General features: G+C 39.7%; 1 protein-coding gene across 8 annotated transcripts in view; it reads right to left on the reverse strand.

Annotated features, from left to right (window-relative positions):
• FREM1 (FRAS1 related extracellular matrix 1) overlaps nt 1–20,141 on the reverse strand; it is a 259,120-nt gene that overhangs the window by 95,212 nt on the left and 143,767 nt on the right. For all 8 annotated transcript variants that reach the window (XM_073021615.1, XM_073021614.1, XM_073021613.1 and 5 more), the window contains 2 exons: nt 16,742–17,086; nt 15,872–16,014 (listed from right to left, as the gene is read on the reverse strand). In XM_073021615.1, coding sequence (XP_072877716.1) covers nt 15,872–16,014; nt 16,742–17,086 — 488 coding nt within the window. The remainder of the gene's footprint in view (nt 1–15,871; nt 16,015–16,741; nt 17,087–20,141) is intronic.

The following is a 20,141-nucleotide window of genomic DNA, read 5'->3' on the forward strand; positions in this document are numbered from 1 at the left end:
GAGCGCATCTCCCTCGGCAAAGGAGCGCAGCTCATCGCCAGCAAAGGATCAAAGCTGGACGGAGAATGACTTCGACGAGATGAGAGAAGAAGGCTTCAGTCCATCAAATTTCTCAGAGCTAAAGGAGGAATTACGTACCCAGCGCAAAGAAACTAAAAATCTTGAAAAAAAAGTGGAAGAATTGATGGCTAGAGTAATTAATGCAGAGAAGCTCACAAACGAAATGAAAGAGACGAAAACCATGGCACGAGAAATACGTGACAAATGCACAAGCTTCAGTAACCGTCTCGATCAACTGGAAGAAAGAATGTCAGCGATGGAGGATCAAATGAATGAAATGAAGCGAGAAGAGAAACCAAAAGAAAAAAGAAGAAAAAGAAATGAACAAAGCCTGCAAGAAGTATGGGATTATGTAAAAAGACCAAATCTACGTCTGATTGGGGTGCCTGAAAGTGAGGGGGAAAATGGAACCAAGTTGGAAAACACTCTTCAGGATATCATCCAGGAGAACTTCCCCAACCTAGTAGGGCAGGCCAACATTCAAATCCAGGAAATACAGAGAACGCCACAAAGATACTCCTCGAGAAGAGCAACTCCAAGACACATAATTGCCAGATTCACCAAAGTTGAAATGAAGGAAAAAATCTTAAGGGCAGCCAGAGAGAAAGGTCGGGTTACCCACAAAGGGAAGCCCATCAGACTAACAGCAGATCTCTCGGCAGAAACTCTTCAAGCCAGAAGAGAGTGGGGGCCAATATTCAACATTCTTAAAGAAAAGAATTTTAAACCCAGAATTTTATATCCAGCCAAACTAAGTTTCATAAGTGAAGGAGAAATAAAATCCTTTACAGATAAGCAAATGCTTAGTGATTTTGTCACCACTAGGCCTGCCTTACAAGAGACCCTGAAGGAAGCACTAAACATGGAAAGGAACAACTGGTACCAGCCATTGCAAAAACATGCCAAAATGTAAAGACCATCAAGGCTAGGAAGAAACTGCATCAACTAACGAGCAAAATAACCAGTTAATATCATAATGGCAGGATCAAGTTCACACATAACAATCTTAACCTTAAATGTAAATGGACTAAATGCTCCAATTAAAAGACACAGACTGGCAAACTGGATAAAGAGTCAAGACCCATCAGTCTGCTGTATTCAGGAGACCCACCTCACACGCAGAGACATACATAGGCTCAAAATAAAGGGATGGAGGAAGATTTACCAAGCAAATGGAGAACACAAAAAAGCGGGGGTTGCAATACTAGTCTCTGATAAAACAGACTTTAAACCATCAAAGATCAAAAGAGACAAAGAAGGCCATTACATAATGGTAAAGGGATCAATTCAACAGGAAGAGCTAACTATCCTAAATATATATGCACCCAATACAGGAGCACCCAGATTCATAAAGCAAGTCCTTAGAGACTTACAAAGAGACTTAGACTCCCATACAATAATAATGGGAGACTTCAACACTCCACTGTCAACATTAGACAGATCAACGAGACAGAAAGTTAACAAGGATATCCAGGAATTGAACTCATCTCTGCAGCAAGCAGACCTAATAGACATCTATAGAACTCTCCACCCCAAATCAACAGAATATACATTCTTCTCAGCACCACATCGTACTTACTCCAAAATTGACCACGTAATCGGAAGTAAAGCACTCCTCAGCAAATGTACAAGAACAGAAATTATAACAAACTGTCTCTCAGACCACAGTGCAATCAAATTAGAACTCAGGACTAAGAAACTCAATCAAAACCGCTCAACTACATGGAAACTGAACAACCTGCTCCTGAATGACTACTGGGTACATAACGAAATGAAGGCAGAAATAAAGATGTTCTTTGAAACCAATGAGAACAAAGATACAACATACCAGAATCTCTGGGACACATTTAAAGCAGTGTGTAGAGGGAAATTTATAGCACTAAATGCCCACAAGAGAAAGCAGGAAAGATCTAAAATTGACACTCTAACATCGCAATTAAAAGAACTAGAGAAGCAAGAGCAAACACATTCGAAAGCTAGCAGAAGGCAAGAAATAACTAAGATCAGAGCAGAACTGAAGGAGATAGAGACACAAAAAACCCTCCAAAAAATCAATGAATCCAGGAGTTGGTTTTTTGAAAAGATCAACAAAATTGACAGACCACTAGCAAGACTAATAAAGAAGAAAAGAGAGAAGAATCAAATCGACGCAATTAAAAATGATAAAGGGGATATCACCACCGACCCCACAGAAATACAAACTACCATCAGAGAATACTATAAACACCTCTACGCAAATAAACTGGAAAATCTAGAAGAAATGGATAATTTCCTGGACACTTACACTCTTCCAAGACTAAACCAGGAAGAAGTTGAATCCCTGAATAGACCAATAGTAGGCTCTGAAATTGAGGCAATAATTAATAGCCTACCAACCAAAAAAAGTCCAGGACCAGATGGATTCACAGCTGAATTCTACCAGAGGTACAAGGAGGAGCTGGTACCATTCCTTCTGAAACTATTCCAATCAATAGAAAAAGAGGGAATCCTCCCTAACTCATTTTATGAGGCCAACATCATCCTGATACCAAAGCCTGGCAGAGACACAACAAAAAAAGAGAATTTTAGACCAATATCCCTGATGAACATCGATGCAAAAATCCTCAATAAAATACTGGCAAACCGGATTCAGCAGCACATCAAAAAGCTTATCCACCATGATCAAGTGGGCTTCATCCCTGGGATGCAAGGCTGGTTCAACATTCGCAAATCAATAAACATAATCCAGCATATAAACAGACAAAGACAAGAACGACATCATTATCTCAATAGATGCAGAAAAGGCTTTTGACAAAATTCAACAGCCCTTCATGCTAAAAACGCTCAATAAATTCGGTATTGATGGAACGTACCTCAAAATCATAAGAGCTATTTATGACAAACCCACAGCCAATATCATACTGAATGGGCAAAAACTGGAAAAATTCCCTTTGAAAACTGGCACAAGACAGGGATGCCCTCTCTCACCACTCCTATTCAACATAGTGTTGGAAGTTCTGGCTAGGGCAATCAGGCAAGAGAAAGAAATCAAGGGGATTCAGTTAGGAAAAGAAGAAGTCAAATTGTCCCTGTTTGCAGACGACATGATTGTATATTTAGAAAACCCCATTGTCTCAGCCCAAAATCTCCTTAAGCTGATCAGCAACTTCAGCAAAGTCTCAGGATACAAAATTAATGTGCAAAAATCACAAGCATTCTTATACACCAGTGACAGTCAAACAGAGAGCCAAATCAGGAATGAACTTCCATTCACAATTGCTTCAAAGAGAATAAAATACCTAGGAATCCAACTTACAAGGGATGTAAAGGACCTCTTCAAGGAGAACTACAAACCACTGCTCAGTGAAATCAAAGAGGACACAAACAATTGGAAGAACATACCATGCTCATGGATAGGAAGAATCAATATCGTGAAAATGGCCATACTGCCCAAGGTAATTTATAGATTCAATGCCATCCCCATCAAGCTACCAATGAGCTTCTTCACAGAATTGGAAAAAACTGCTTTAAAGTTCATACGGAACCAAAAAAGAGCCCGCATCTCCAAGACAATCCTAAGTCAAAAGAACAAAGCTGGAGCCATCACGCTACCTGACTTCAAACTATACTACAAGGCTACAGTAACCAAAACAGCATGGTACTGGTACCAAAACAGAGATATAGACCAATGGAACAGAACAGAGTCCTCAGAAATAATACCACACATCTACAGCCATCTGATCTTTGACAAACCTGAGAGAAACAAGAAATGGGGAAAGGATTCCCTATTTAATAAATGGTGCTGGGAAAACTGGCTAGCCATAAGTAGAAAGCTGAAACTGGATCCTTTCCTTACTCCTTATACGAAAATTAATTCAAGATGGATTAGAGACTTAAATGTTAGACCTAATACCATAAAAATCCTAGAGGAAAACCTAGGTAGTACCATTCAGGACATAGGCATGGGCAAAGACTTCATGTCTAAAACACCAAAAGCAACGGCAGCAAAAGCCAAAATTGACAAATGGGATCTCATCAAACTAAAGAGCTTCTGCACAGCAAAAGAAACTACCATCAGAGTGAGCAGGCAACCTACAGAATGGGAGAAAATTTTTGCAATCTACTCATCTGACAAAGGGCTAATATCCAGAACCTACAAAGAACTCAAACAAATTTACAAGAAAAAAACAAACAACCCCATCCAAAAGTGGGCAAAGGATATGAACAGACATTTCTCAAAAGAAGACATTCATACAGCCAACAGACACATGAAAAAATGCTCATCATCACTGGCCATCAGAGAAATGCAAATCAAAACCACAATGAGATACCATCTCACACCAGTTAGAATGGCGATCATTCAAAAGTCAGGAAACAACAGGTGCTGGAGAGGATGTGGAGAAATAGGAACACTTTTACACTGTTGGTGGGATTGTAAACTAGTTCAACCATTATGGAAAACAGTATGGCGATTCCTCAAGGATCTAGAACTAGATGTACCATATGACCCAGCCATCCCATTACTGGGTATATACCCAAAGGATTATAAATTATGCTGCTATAAGGACACATGCACACGTATGTTTATTGCAGCACTATTCACAATAGCAAAGACTTGGAATCAACCCAAATGTCCATCAGTGACAGATTGGATTAAGAAAATGTGGCACATATACACCATGGAATACTATGCAGCCATAAAAAAGGATGAGTTTGTGTCCTTTGTAGGGACATGGATGCAGCTGGAAACCATCATTCTTAGCAAACTATCACAAGAACAGAAAACCAAACACCGCATGTTCTCACTTGTAGGTGGGAACTGAACAATGAGATCACTTGGACTCCGGAAGGGGAACATCACACACCGGGGCCTATCATGGGGAGGGGGGAGGGGGGAGGGATTGCATTGGGAGTTATACCTGATGTAAATGACGAGTTGATGGGTGCAGCACACCAACATGGCACAAGTATACATATGTAGCAAACCTGCACATTGTGCACATGTACCCTACAACTTGAAGTTTAATAATAATAAATAAATTTAAAAAAATAAATAAATAAATAAAAATTAAAAAAAAAAAAAAAAAAAAAATGTGCCCACCGGGAGACCTCCTCTTTCAGCTTTGGAGCCCCACCGCTCTGTTTCTGTATGGGAGAGCTTCTTCCGTCTGTCTTCTCCCTTCCTTCTTGCCTATTAAATGCTCCACTCCTTAAAATCACTCCACGTGTGTCCATGTCATTTTATCTAAACTGGCATGAGGACCAAGAACCTTGGTGTTCCTTCACTCATCAAAGCCATATCACTTTGGTGCATTGGCCGGGAATCTGAGGTATAGCCTTCATCGGAGAGGTGAGTGTGGGAGCAAGCTTAAAATCTGTTCTGTCATTCTAAGGCACTCTTTGCCTCTATATTAAAATAAATCAAATAAATCAACAGGCATCTGTCAACCTAGTACACACACTTAGTGTTGGCTGCCGTACTCAAGTCATGGATATAAGGCTTGCTAGGGAGAAGGGGCAGAACTCCCCATTACCCACAGGTACTGGGACTGTTGGCCATGCTTGAACTAGCTTCTTTTCACGGGAGACCTTGCGATCACATGAGGCTGGGAAAAGTTCTGAGGCAACTGAGAATTTCTGGCCAGGTGTGATTCAAAGGCCTCTGGACCGGACGCAGCCTCCAACAGCCCATTCTGGGTGTTGGCAGAGAACCTCAACTATCCTGTTGCAAAAGTCATCTTCCCTTTCTATCTGCAGCCTCTTACTCTTTCTCTGCGTGAAATGTGCAAGGATTTTTATGGTCTAGGAACAGGGTTTTCTTCTTTTCCCCTGCGGTGAGGTTACTTGATACCACTTCTCCGGCGAGCACATGGTATTTCTAAGCCACCTAGTAGAAATCAGGCTCTAGGCCTCTTCTGTGAATGGAAAGTTTCTGCGTTTAACAATTAAGAGTAAAACATCTTCTGTAGCCAGATTTTAATCTCGATATTGTCCCACTGGCAGGAAAACGGCCATTCGGTTCCTACGTTCCTTTAAGGTGCCTATTTTGTCTCCTATTAAGACAGCACTTAATTAGTAAGGGGATTTTAAGTCTGGAAGTTAACCAGAACCATTTTTCTATGGGTAAATGGGCTATTATAGCACGGGCTATAATAGCAGGATAAAGAGTTCAATCTAGCATGTTCCCTCCCTTAAAGGGGCCTTGCCCAATTACATCATTTTACTGGAATCCATTTTTTGGAAGGCACACAGGCCATGCAAGTCTAGGAAGTCAAAAGGAAATAAAAGGCAGAGAACTGATTGCTTGGGGACAGCATGACTAAGGCCCAACACTCAGTTCCTCTGGTGCCATGGCTTGGAGGGTCACGCCTGCAGTCACATGCAGCACATTTAAGTGGGTGCTGGGAATCCAGGAGTGACAGACAGAAAATAGTTGGGGGGACACCCTCTACTGTTTTCATCTCCATCCTGGATCACATACCAAAAGGAAGGAGACTAAAAGGATGCTTTTATTCTCACTTCTTTTTCTAGATGAGTAACACAATGTCTTCAACATGCACTCCCCTAGAGTGTATTTTGAAGCACTGGGACTCCTTCGACCTTGGAACTTTGAAGAAAAAGTGGCTTATTTTCTTTTGCAGCCATATCAGGCAGGCCCAGGGAAAACAGTTTTCTAAAATTAAAAAGGTAACTTTCAGGGAAGTCATCTGAGGGGCCTCTTTATGTGGGGCCCCTTCAAGTTCCCTTCTCATTGCAGGACCTTAGGCAAGTAAAGGGAGACAGGCCAATTTTCTAACAACCCTAATAGGTATTTAGAAGCTTTCTAAAATTTAACTTAAGTATTTGACCTTACACAGAGTTAGCAAACCCTCACTGCAGCTAAAACAGGCAGCTCTGTAAGCAGAAGAGAATTTTGGAGATAAGCAATATGTCTCCTACAGTAGGCCAAAAGGGAAAAGAAAAAACAGGGAAGGCAAATAAATAGGGGAAACACAATTCCCAATAGGAAGAGAGGCAATACCTCTTAACAGCCCTAATTGAATTCCTTTCTACGATGTTTTTCCTTCTTTTGTAGTTTAAAATGGCTTCTATCTCTTTTATCATGTTCTTACAACCTGGGAAAAATTAATTTTCCAAACCTTAAAACACTTGACGTAGAGTTGAGCTAGGGGGAAGGGAACCCAGAAGCCTGATATGCTGACAAAAGGGTAAAAATTTCTTACCAGTTGGGCTTTTGGCTTCTCTCCCTGTGCAAACCAGAACAAGGGATAATAAGGATCACTGTTTATGTTCTCCATAAATGTATAATTAATTAAAAAAGGATTTGTAAGGTTGGTCTTAAGCTGTAAACAATCTTGTGTGCTTTGCGTGTCTTTCTATATGGTTCTATCAAAGAAAAGGTATCTTAGGTTAGGATGCAGGCCCAGGACCCCATAGGTCTGCTGCTCAAGCCAGCCCAGCAGAACGGTCAGTAACAAACTTGGCTACAGGCCTCCATCTTGCTTCATGTCCTTAGGAACATAATCTGTAACCACGTGGCAATACTTTGTTTTAGTCTCTGCCATTTTACAGTGGTGGCTGTCTTCTTGTGCTGTCAGTTCCTGGGTAAGGGCCACAAAATCAAATAAGCCAGTTTGTCACTCTGGGTGGTGCCAGCTGATCCATCAAGGGCAGAGTTTACAAAATATCTTAAGCCCTGATCTTAAGAGTGGTTTAGGGAGGGTCAAAATCTTGTAGCCTCCAGCTACATGGCTCCTGGGCCATGGTTTCTAATCTTCCCCAGGCAAGAGGGAAGTACATCTTGGGAATCGGCTGTTACCATCTTTGTTTTAGACTACAGACTGTAAACCAGGCTCCTTCCAAAGCTGGTTCAGCCTGCACCCAGGGATGGTCAAGGACAGCCTAGGGGCTGAAAAAAAATGGAGTTGTTTGGGTCAGATCTCTTTCACTGTCTCAGTCGCAATTTTGCAATGGTAGTTTCAAAAGCTGCCTATCACTCCTTTGAAAATACCTTGTACACTCATGGTTAAGGCATAACCTAATTAAGGCTCATTGCTTTCATCTGTAAGGTTACTTTTTTTGTAAAGTTCAAAAGCTGAAAATCTTAACTGCTTGGTATAGCTAAAGTCAAGTAACAAGGGATTTAAAAGGATTTTCTTAAAGAGTGCTCAGCTTAATTAAGAGTGGATATTCAAGTTATAGGTATATTTAAAAGGCCTTTATGTTTTTCTTTTTTTGGATGTCGCTTTTCTGGAAAAAGGCTCTTTTCTTCTCAGTCAACTGAGTTATTTTTCTCCATTTTTTGTCTTATCACTCTTAATGCATGCCTGAAAGGCTCTAAGATAACTTCTGGTAGCATGGGACTCCTTGGGAAAAACAGAGGAGGTGCCACAGACCCTGTTTTGGGAAAAAATAAACAAATAAATAAACAAAAACAAACCTCTGTTTTCCTCATAAAACCCCAGGAATTAAAAGGAAATTATCCCTCTCAAAATCAAAGGCTCTGTTCTGTTTTGCATTGTGTTATCTGATGGTTTGAGTTTTGGGAGTATCAGAAATTACTTCGCATTATGAGAGAGCTTTGATAATAACTAGGTAGAAAACACACCGTAAGGGATGGCTAATAGTAGTTATAAATCAGACAAGCATGCTCTTAGCCACCTGGAAAATAAGGCAACATCCCAACCCTACATTGAGAGATGAGACTCCCATCAGGGATGGGCTGATTACAAAATAAGCCAATTGGCTTTGGTTTGCCTCGAAAGGAAATGCATGGTAGAAGCATTACACCATCTTCTCCCATGGTATCTATATGGTCTTTTCATACATTAACCATTGAAATAAAAGCACAGTAAGAAGTCTTAAGACACTACTCTGCCCTTTAGTAAAAGGGTTATAAAAGGTTGTAAAAATTTCACCTCATGGTCAAACTGATTAAGATAAAATGGAATAATCTATAAGTTTTCATTTGAACAAATAAACTAATGCAAGGGTAAAATTTAGCTTTAAACAGAATTTTCATGTCACAGTAAAGACTAATAAAATGTTTTTGCCTTTTGAGTCATCATTTTGGCAAAATAATTTATGGCAATCTGGAAATTATCCTTCCTGATGCCTGGCTTTTTGGATGGTTCAGAGGCCCCTGAAACCTTCAGAAAAGAGGTAAACAGGATTATTTGGCATGTTTAGTCACATGAGATTGCCAAAATGATGTCCAATCTTCTTTAGGTTACATTTTGGTGAACACTAACATATGTTCAAAAATTGTATGGGTTGTCTAAAATTCTAATGCCTAAGTATACGCTATCAATCATAATTAAGGGTAAAGTTATTGTAAACCACAAAGACAAATAAAGTTCTTTTCCAGTCATGTTTTTAACTGTAACTATCCTGGAAATGTTGCCATCCACAGACAATTGTTGTCTTGCTTTGTTCCTTCTCAAAAGATGGTTTATAATCGAGCTATATTAAGGACTTTAACAGGTGTTCTCAAATGCAGGTTATTAATCGCTTTGAAGACTGTAACATAGAAATAGAGGGAGAATCTACGGGACTCCTAAAAACCTGACATGTTCACAAATATCAAGCAAAACAAAATTTAACTAAGCACTGAGAAAGTTAAAGCAAACGTTTTGACTTTTGCTTGGAATACTGCTAATCCTTCTTTAGTTTTTCAGAGTCAAGGAAACTTATTTTAAACAATTTACAGCCTTTAATAATTAAGTAAGGTATTCTCCTGTAAACAAAATTTGGAGCATGTTCATTTTTCTCCACCTGGTTCCTCTAGAATCTGTAGACTATCTATAAGTACTCTTATGGCAATAAAGTTGTTTGCATCAGTGCAGTAAGAATCAATTTTTCTTTGTCAGCAGGACACAATTGGAAAACCGGTTATTTTATCAAGGCTTTGACTAAAAGGGTGTGTTTCCCTTTAAGGAATCAAGCTTGACATGTAGAGCTAATTAAAGCCCCTTGGGGAGAACTGGCCTCCTACCTTGTCTATACAGTCCCCACACAGGGTTCCTGACCTGTGGTCAGTAAAGAATGTCACTTTCTAATAGGTCTAGAAGCTCTGAGTGTATCTTGGGACCTCAAGAGGAAAGGATCACCCAACTCACAGGTATTAGAGGATACAAATCCATGGCTGGGCTTGGCTTTAAAAGTCTTATCTGAAATTCCTTGTGAAACAGAGTTTCATCAAAGCCAATCCAAAAGGCCTATGTAAAAATAACCATTCTTGCTGCACTCTATGCAAATAATCAGGCCAACTATAAGACTAAAGTTCATTCATAATTACTTTTTACCAAAAATGAGGACTGAAGAGAAAAATTTTGCTCCAAAGCTTATCATACATTTGTCATTAAATCCTAGTCTCATTGTTTTTAAACTTTTTGCCTACATTTTAGACTAATCTGTGAATCAAGTGGTGATCTGCAGCTTAGGAAAAAAAAAAAAAAAAAAGGAAGGGTAATGTAAAAATGTGAATCAATATGCTAGTTCTGGGCAACTACTTTGCAAATTCTGCCAGGTAATGAAAGTGAGTAAGGTGCCCATAACTCTGAGCTTTCTTTGGGAAAATAAAAGCAAGGAACTTCATAGTCCCCCAAAGGGGAATTCTATATCTTGGCAAGTAAAATTTTAAATGGAAATTATCTACCACACCACACTTGTGGGAACTGCTGTCCTCACTCTACTATTTGCAATAGGGTTATACATGGTAGCAGCACCTTCTAACTAAAATATTCGACAGAGTTTTCATTGCTGTTGTATTTTGCTTAATCATTATCCTTATAACTGGGATAACAGTTACTGACAAAAAGGAAGCATAAAAGTTTTACTATCACTAAGTCTCCTAGGATTTTTTATTGGGTTTAGTGATGCACTTTTAAATGAAACATGCTGCTTTTGGATTAACACCTAGTAAAGGAAAGGAAAATCTACAGGTGCTTAAAAATCAAAACAAAATTATTAACAGGCTCAGGGGAAATGCCGGCTTCAGCCTGGGTGGTTACAATCCCTCTTTAAGAAATTCCAGTCTTCTTCATGGAATTGGTTAACCCCTTTATTAAGCCCTCTCTTGCTTTTATGTCTTGAATTGATATTTGGATGCTGTATTTTCAGTACTATAACTCAAATTGTTTCTTCTAGCCTAAAAGCAATCAAACTCTAAATGGTGCTGCAAACTGAACCACACATGGACATGCCATTCTTCCCAGGAGGAACCCTAACTGCTGTTCCCCATTCCACACTCCTTTTAAGTAGGAAGTAGCAAGAAAGAGTCTTCGCCCAAAACCCCCTAACTGCAGTTAGTGTGATATCGCCACAGGGAGGAATGTGGTAGGAGTTACTAAGAAAACGAAATTATTTTAGGCAGATAGAGAGGAAAAGGGGTCCTTGGGTAGTTTTCATCTTTTAAAGCATATCCAGAAAATTTTCTTGTAAAGTCCCAGCTCTTAGAGCCAGGTGGGCAACCTTTCATATGCAAATGCTGACTATTAGAAACTGGGTCCACCCAACATGGCAATTCCCTTGGCCTTCTTGCCCCTGGCCCACATACTCTTGGCATCATGGCCACCCCCACATATCCCCACGTGTGTAGAAATCATGGCGCCCCGCATTTGCATATTAAAAGGTAGGGTGGGAGGACCAGCTTTTTTGCAGGCTATGTGAATGACATGCCTAGTCAAACTTATTCCCTGAGCCCTATGCAAATCAGACACCGCCTCCTCCAGCCTCTGCATATGTACCTGGCTGGTGTCCACGACACCTGGGGACCTCTTCTTTCAGCTTTGGAGCCACTCCCCCATCTGTCTCTGTACAGGGGAGCTTCTTCCTTCTGTCTTCTCCCTTCCTTCTTCCCTGTCTTGCATACTAAACTCTCCGCTCCTTAAAACCACACACACACACACACACACGTGCCCACCAAAAATTATTACAGGAGTATAAAAAAGCATGCTGTACATTCTTTTTACACAAAGAACACATTGGAGAATAAATTAGCATGGAAAATGGTCTCTTTGCAGGCACAATAACTATTGTTTCCTTATTAAATCCAGTTTTCCAATTAAGTAGAGCCTCACTGATCCACACTATGGCTGGGAGGTCCCACAGAGAATTTCTGAACTTTGTAGATTAGTGAAACACTATAACTGGGGGGAAAAAATCATGACACTGACTCCAGGAGAAAAGAAAAATGACTGCCATTGTATTTGTTTTGATAACTGGATTTAATTTTAAATTACTGAAATGCTTCATAATGGATAAACATGCCGTAAACTTTGGCAACAGTCATGAAAGGATAGAGACAGGGAATTAATTTATTGAGCACCTACTAAGTACTGTGTACTCACTGTTCCACCAGCTTTCTTGTGTGATCCAGATAGCACTTTACTAATAATAGCCATGGTTATTATTCCCAATGTTCAGAGAAAAAACCTGAGCCCCAAAGGGTTTAAGTGATTTGCCCCAGGAAGCACAGCTTGTAGGTGGCTGAGCTGAAGTTCTAGCCTTTTTTATGTCATAGAAAAAGCTAAACCATATTTTAGCTTTGCTTTGTGTGTCAATTTCAAAAGGAATTCTCATCATTTTCAAATTGCGTATTCTGAATGCCATTGTTGTAGACAGAATTGACATTGCTCATCTGTGCTTCCATTACGTCAAAAAAAATCAAAACCATGGAATCTTCTGATCACAAAAGCAAGTAATCATCTTATCTGGACTTCTAGTTGAGCAGCTGAAAGTTACTAATTTTGTTGAATATTTTAAATCTATTTTTATTTGTAGGACATGACTAGATACTTGTCCAAATTGAGAATGTAAACATCAAATAGACCAGATAATCATTTGAGCTCCTCAAATATTGGAGTTTCGCTGATAATATCAGAGCTTTAAATATAAAAATGCTTGCTAGTGCGCCATACACACACACAATACTTGTTTCATTGGCATGCACGCACTCATTTCTAGAAACTCTGAAGAATAAAGCTTTACACTTATTACCTCCCCATCTCACTCCCTCCCTAGTCTCTATCAAATATTTGGGTTTTATCTCCTCCCAGTTTCAGTAAAAGTTGAAAGAACCAGAACTCATTTTGTGATCAATAAGCAGTTCGTCAGGGTCTACACTGAGTCAGACACCTAGGTCTAGAAACATTGAAATGAATAATTCTGGGTCCCTGCTATCAAGGAGATCAGAGTTGATCCAATAAAAGAAATCGTGGTCTTACTTTATAGAAAGTTCAACAACAAAGATACATGCAAACAGATGCCAGAGCATATAAAAGGATAAGCTGATCCAGCTTGAGGGTTTGTGGAATGGGGTCGTCAGAGGATTCTTGGAACAGGTGATGTTAAAGCTGAGAGCAAGTCCATAGTCTGGAGAGGAACTAAGACAAAGCTACCACCAACCAGAAGAGGGAGAATGGGAAAAATAGATGCTAGATTAATTTCACTAAGAATACTGCTACTATATTAATGAGCTTTAATTCATCGCAACTATAAGGATTTGGTTAATCACTTCTATTTGTAAAAGGCCACGGGAGGGGTTCTGAGGATAATCTAGTCCAGAAAAGACGAAGGTTGAGCTGAAGCAATGGCAATGCGGTGGGGAAGCAGAGATAGATCAGAGAAACTCATCAAGCAGATTTAGTAAACCTGCTGACTGATTGGTTGTGCTGACATTAGAGAAAGGAGTCAGGGATGACTTCAGAGATTCCAGCTAGTTATTTTGTGCAAGTTTTTAGGGACACATGCTAAAGGTATTTTGGTCATAATGAATTTAAAATGCTGATGATACATACACGTAAAGATGTCAGGTAGAGAAGTAGGACACAAGTCTGAACTGGATATTTAGGGGCCAAAGATACATGCTAATGAAGAGAGCAAATTTGTAGATCTCCCTCTGCCCCACTCTCTTTCTCCTTCTGACATAAATTAAGAAGATGAAAGCAGAGAAAAACATAAGCATCTTTAGAAACCTATCCAACACAGGGAATAAACTTGTAACTAGATCTACAGTTTAGTTCGACCAATTTGCCCAGATTCAGAAATAATTATGTTGCACTAAAGTTTTCATTACAGAGAAATCTGACATCTATATTTGTGTATATGAAGAACATGATTTATAAAATATATAACAACAAAAGAATAAAAAAGTCCTGAAATTTTCATTTTTAAAAAGGCCCCTAGGCTGCTAAAAGTGATATGGTATCCTAGTCAGAAACATAACTCAGATTGGATACACAGAAGATTTAGAAGTAAATCCTATTAACTGTTACCATTTTGAACTATCAAATCAACTAAGGTTTCAAACAAAAATTTAATCTAGAAATGACATATAATACATTGATAAAAAGAGGGAGGTGTTATTTGAAAAGGAATTGACCTGTTAAAGAGCAGATGAACCGAGTTTTCTCATTCATTCTCTATTCCTTCTTAATAGGGATCACCTACTGCCTTCCATTTCTGAGCTCTCTGGAATCATTCTTTCTGATCATCTCCTTCTGTTACACTCTTCTTAGCCACAGATGAATAGCTCAATCATCTATGCATTAGCTAATGTCAGTGTCTGTGACATTATGGGAAGGCATTATGTGACAAATAGGACACTTGCTTTAAGCAGTCATTCTAGAACAGGTTGGAGATTTGCTTGGATCCATATACAGGCTATCTTCCAAGATAACAGGTACAAAATGCCTAGCAAAAAGTACTGTACATAGTAGGTGTATTAGCCTGTTCTCACACTGCCGATAAAGACATACCCGAGACCGGGCAATTTACAAAAGAAAGAGATTTAATGGACGTATAGTTCCACATGGCTGGGGAGGTCTCACAATCACAGCAAAAGGGATCAAGTCGCGTCTTACATGGACAACAGCAGACAAAGACAGACAGAGAGCACGTTTGCACAGGGGGATCACCTGTTTTTAAAACCATCGGATCTCGTGAGACTTACTATCGCGAGAAGAGCACAGCAAAACCCGCCCACATGATTCAATTACCTCCCACAGGTTCCTCCTATGACACGTGGGAATTGTGGGAGTTACAATTCAAGATGAGATTTGGGTTGGGGACACAGCCAAACCATATCAGTAGGTGATTACTTAATTTCAGCTGTCCTTTTTTAAAATCTCTATTATCAACCAGCTTCTCCTTTCAAGGAGTCTATTATAGTTGTCCAGACACTACCCTGACTCCACTTTCTATAATTTCTATATGGCAATGTTTGCTTAAACTTATTTCTACATTCTACACATTTAAATTATATCCTCTAGTGGTAGTAAGAGACTCTCAGATCTTTAAAGACAACAATAAATAATAGGTAATGTATTTATTGAGTGTTTCCCATGTACCAAAATGTTCTCAGTACTTCATATGTATTATCTCACCTTCACAATAACTCTAAAGGAAGGTTCTATTATTATCAGTTCTACAGATGAGGAAACCGGGGCATGGGCTGACCAGTCAGTCAGTGTCAACATCAAGAGGGAAACTCAGGCAGCCTCACTCTGGAGCCTATAATTTAATCACCACATACAGAATAAATGTTTTCTTGAGTGTCTGGAGATAAGCAAATTTTGTGAGCTGCTCTACATAAAAGGGTCCCATAGTTCAATGACCTGGAAACACTGAATACATACATATATATAAAACTCTTTCAAAAAGGAAACATTTGAGTAGTCCTATTGCAAAGAAATCTGCTTAATTTTGTTTAATTGATTGTTTTTCAATTTTTAAACGTTGAAACCTGTTTTCATGTGGTTTTTAACCACATCTCCTAGAATTGATACCTGTGTACAAGACTTTGGGAAAGTGTTCAGAAACGGTCTCTTACCTGTGGCACTGAAAGATTTGGAGGTTCATGGCTGTCCCACAGGACAAATTGAAAAGAATCTTCAAAGATTTCTCCACCAAAGTGACGATAATAAATGATTCCATTAAACAAATCCCTCTGAAGGAAGCCAGGGACAGGATAGCCTATTGGGTCCATAAAACACCACATACTTTTGTACAAGCCTATCAAATATCGAGGGACAATGATATTGGACTTATCTTCAAAAGTCTTATCTGTCTAGTATATTATATGTCCCCAAGGAATCTGCATTAAATGTTTTCATCAAAGATAAATAATAAAGCAAAAAAATAATAAATAATAAAGCAGGAAAACTAAACTTGCTACATCTGTCTTGATATATGGAAAAATTAGCATTACAAAACTATTTTCAAGAAACTTACTCTTATTTCAAATATACAAAGTAACACTAACTACTTACTTGATCCCTATTTTGTCAAACTCTGGATCTACCCACTTTAAGAAAGTAGTTACAAAATGATTCTAACAAAATGTAAACAAATGTTATTCATGAAATTATCAATAATCTAGAATATTCCAAAAATCTCCTTTCAGACTAATTTGTTCTATCACCTTGCTTGGCTGACTTAATTTTTCATACAGTAATGCTTACTTTGAGGCTCAGCTCTGGAAATCTGTAGATGCACAACCTTGGATAGATCAAATTAACTTTCCTAAATCTCAGGCTTCCTCATTATAAAATGGGAATAAAAATACCATCTTACTTCAGAAAATTGATGTTCACCTTAGCACAAACTCTGACACAATGTCAGCAAACCCAGAAGGTTGCACAGAAGGTTCTCCATGGAAGAGTGAATTCTATTCAAATGATCTTAACTACCCAGAACTTACCTATCAGTCCTGGCCCTGGCTTCTTCATGATCTCTCCAGCCTGTGGAGGTTTCGTGATATTGAAGAAGATGTAGTCATCACTGCCGTCCACATCTGAAGCTCGCAGCATGGATCCCTGGATCAGGATAGTCTGCCCCTCCTCCAGTTCAATCACAACATTAGTTATGAGGAACGGGGGACTATCATCTTTGGGCAAGATGTTGATGGGGAATTTGTGACGGATGCTGTGATAGCCATCAAATATCCGGAAGACCACGAAGTCTTTGGTGGAATCGCTGTCATCATGATGATAGCGAACAACTCCAGCCTGGAGATCAGCCACGGTGAAGAGAAATCCTTTCCCCCCTGAGGGAGAGAGCAGAGATGGAGCAGATTGAGCGAGGGAGTGCAGAAGCAGCAGCTGTGGGGAAAGCATCAATACAACAGAGGCTGCTAAGGAAAGTGTGCAGCCCGTATTTCCCTCCCCTGGAAAAACTACAGATTGTTAGTGGGTTCTGGGACAACACATCTAGTTTTGAATACTGGCTCCAACATTCATCAGTTGTGCAGATTTGAGCAAGGTATTTAATTTATAAAACTTATCTATAAAACATGGATAATACTACTGTGATGGTTTTAACTTTTTCCATCAACTTGACTGGGCTAAGGAATGCCCAGACAACTGGTAAAATACTGTTGCTGGGTGGTTCTGTGAAGAGGGTGTTTCTTGAAGTGATCAGCATTTGAATCAGTAGACTGAGAAAAGATCACGCTCATCACTGTGGACAGGCATCATCCAATCCATTGAGGGACTGAGTAGAACAAAAAGGAAGGGGAAAGGGGAATGCTCTCTCTCTTCTGGAGCTGAGACTTCCTTCCATCTTCTTCCCTCTGACACTGGAGCTCCTGGCTCTTGGGCCTTTGAACTCTGGAACATAAACCAGCTACCCTCTAACACCCTCATTTGTCCCTCCACCCTTCACCTTCCCTACCACACTCACCCCTCTCCACTCCCCTTGCCCAGCTTCTCAAGCCTTTGGCTTTGGACTGGGAGTTACACCATTAGCTTCCCTGGTTCTCGGGCCTTAGACTAATACCCACGACTTCATAGGCTTTCCTGGTTCTCCAATGGCCTAACATGAAACCTCTCAGCCTCCACAATTACATAAGCCAATTCCCATAATAAATCACCTCATAGATAGGTAGGTAGGTAGGCAGGTAGGTAGACAGATAGATAGATACATAGATAGACATTCTGTTGGCTTAATTTCTCTAGCGAACCCTTACCAATACAAATACTTACCTCATAATCCACAGCAAGAATGAGAGAACATAATCAACAGTAAGCCTACAATAAATGTTGGTTATTCTTCAGCTAATTGCTACCATCCTACATGGCAGCAGTTCTTAAGAGGAATGATCTCAAACCAGCAGCCTCAGTACCATCTAGAAAGTTTTACAAATGTAAATTCTCAGGCCTTACCCTGGACCTGCTGAATCAGAAATTCAGGGGTGGGTGGGAGGGAGGCAACAACCAGTGTTATCAAGCCTATTTGAAAATTACTGGCTCAAAGACCAAGAGCTAGAGCTCTGATATCTAACAGACTGGGTTCAAATCCCAGTTCTGTCATTTTCTAGGTGTGTTACCTTAGACAAGTCAGTTGTTCTAAGTCTCAGGTTATCCATTTGTAAAACGAGAATAATAATAGTATCTAATACCATAAAGTTGATATGAGATAAACAAGATAAAGTATACAGAATGCTTTGCCCAGTATCTGTCACAAAGTAAATGCTTAATAAATGGTCATACTATTTTCTATCTCCTCTGAACCCAGACCATCAATGCATTATGGTCTCCCACTCTTCATTTCATCTCTATAGTATTAATAAACATTGCTTTGTTTTCTTCAGAGACTTACAATCCTTTTTGGTTTTTTGTTTGGTTTTATTTTTGAGACAGAGTCTCTCTCTGTCTCCCAGGTTGGAGTGCAGTGGTGCAATCTTGGCTCATTGCAACCTCCACCTCCTGGGTTCAAATGATTCTCTTGCCTCAGCCTCCCGAGTAGCTAGGACTCAGGCATGCACCACCACATCGGCTATTTTTGTGTTTTTAGTAGAGATGGGGTTTCACCATGTTGGCCGGGCTGGTCTCAAACTCCTGACCTCAAGTGATCTGCCCATCTCGGCCTCCCGACATGCTGGGATTACAGGCATGAGCCACGGTGCCCGGCCAGAGACTTACAATTCTTAATGGCAGGTGCACCCCAGTCCTCTCTTCACACCATGTGGCTGTGTTAAAGACCTTAGAGGAATAAACGATTTAACACTTTCTTGCCCAAGAGCCACTTTATGCTTCTTCCTCACTACCAGAATCCTAGTTGTATTTGGCATAGCAATATAGTCATTCAAAAATACTCAGACTTCCTAACTCGCTTGCACTGAGGAGTTGTATGTGACATAGTTTGATAAAGAAATCTAAGCAGAAATTGTCGTATTGTGCTCCTAGGAAAACTTGTTAAATAGAGCAAACTTAGATGCCATGACTTATTTCATTGTTCCTTCTGTGTCTTCCAGCCTCAAAGACATGAAGAAAATAACTAATTTTCAAGCCACTACACTTGGATTTCTCTTACGTACAACTGAATACCCAACCTGACTGGTATACCCAGATTTAAACTGGCCTCCCACTGTCCTGGGATTAAGCAGTAGGATTTATCACACATTTATTATTTTGTTTTTGATTCCAGAATTCCCTGATCACTTTCCCTGAGAGTTATCTTTCTGCTTTGCAGTTAGGGAAACTAAGAAGATAACTGAATTAAATCCTCTGAGCTCATTATAAGGAATGACTTATTTTATCATAAAGTGTAAATATTACTTTTATTAGGATTATTACCTTGTTAACTATCATCCCATAGAATTATAAATTTATTTCTTTTAAACCATGACAACTACTACTAATAACATAACATCATTATTACTGAAGTATTAATTAAGCATTAATTTTTCTTTTCTTTTTTTTTTTTTGAGATGGAATCTTGCTTTGTCACCCAGGCTGGAGTGCAGCGGCGTGATCTTGGCTCACTGCAACCTCTGCTGCCCAGGTTCAAGCAATTCTCCTGTCTCAGCCTCCCAAGTAGCTGGGACTACAGGCGCCTACCACCATTCCCAGCCAATTTTTGTATTTTTAGTAGAGACGGGGTTTTACCATATTGGTCAGGCTGGTCTCGAACTCCTGACCTCGGGTGATCCACCCGCCTCAGTTTCCCAAAATGTGGGGATTACAGGCATGAGCCACCGCACTTGGCCTAATTTTTCAATATACTTCTTTGAAGCAGAGAAATAAAAAACATTTTGTCCTCCAACTGGGAAAAAAATAACTAGTTAAGGAGTATACTTAGAAGGAGTCCTACATGGCATC

This window comes from Chlorocebus sabaeus, chromosome 12 (genome assembly GCF_047675955.1).
Source record: "Chlorocebus sabaeus isolate Y175 chromosome 12, mChlSab1.0.hap1, whole genome shotgun sequence".
NCBI classification, from domain to species: Eukaryota; Metazoa; Chordata; class Mammalia; order Primates; family Cercopithecidae; genus Chlorocebus; species Chlorocebus sabaeus.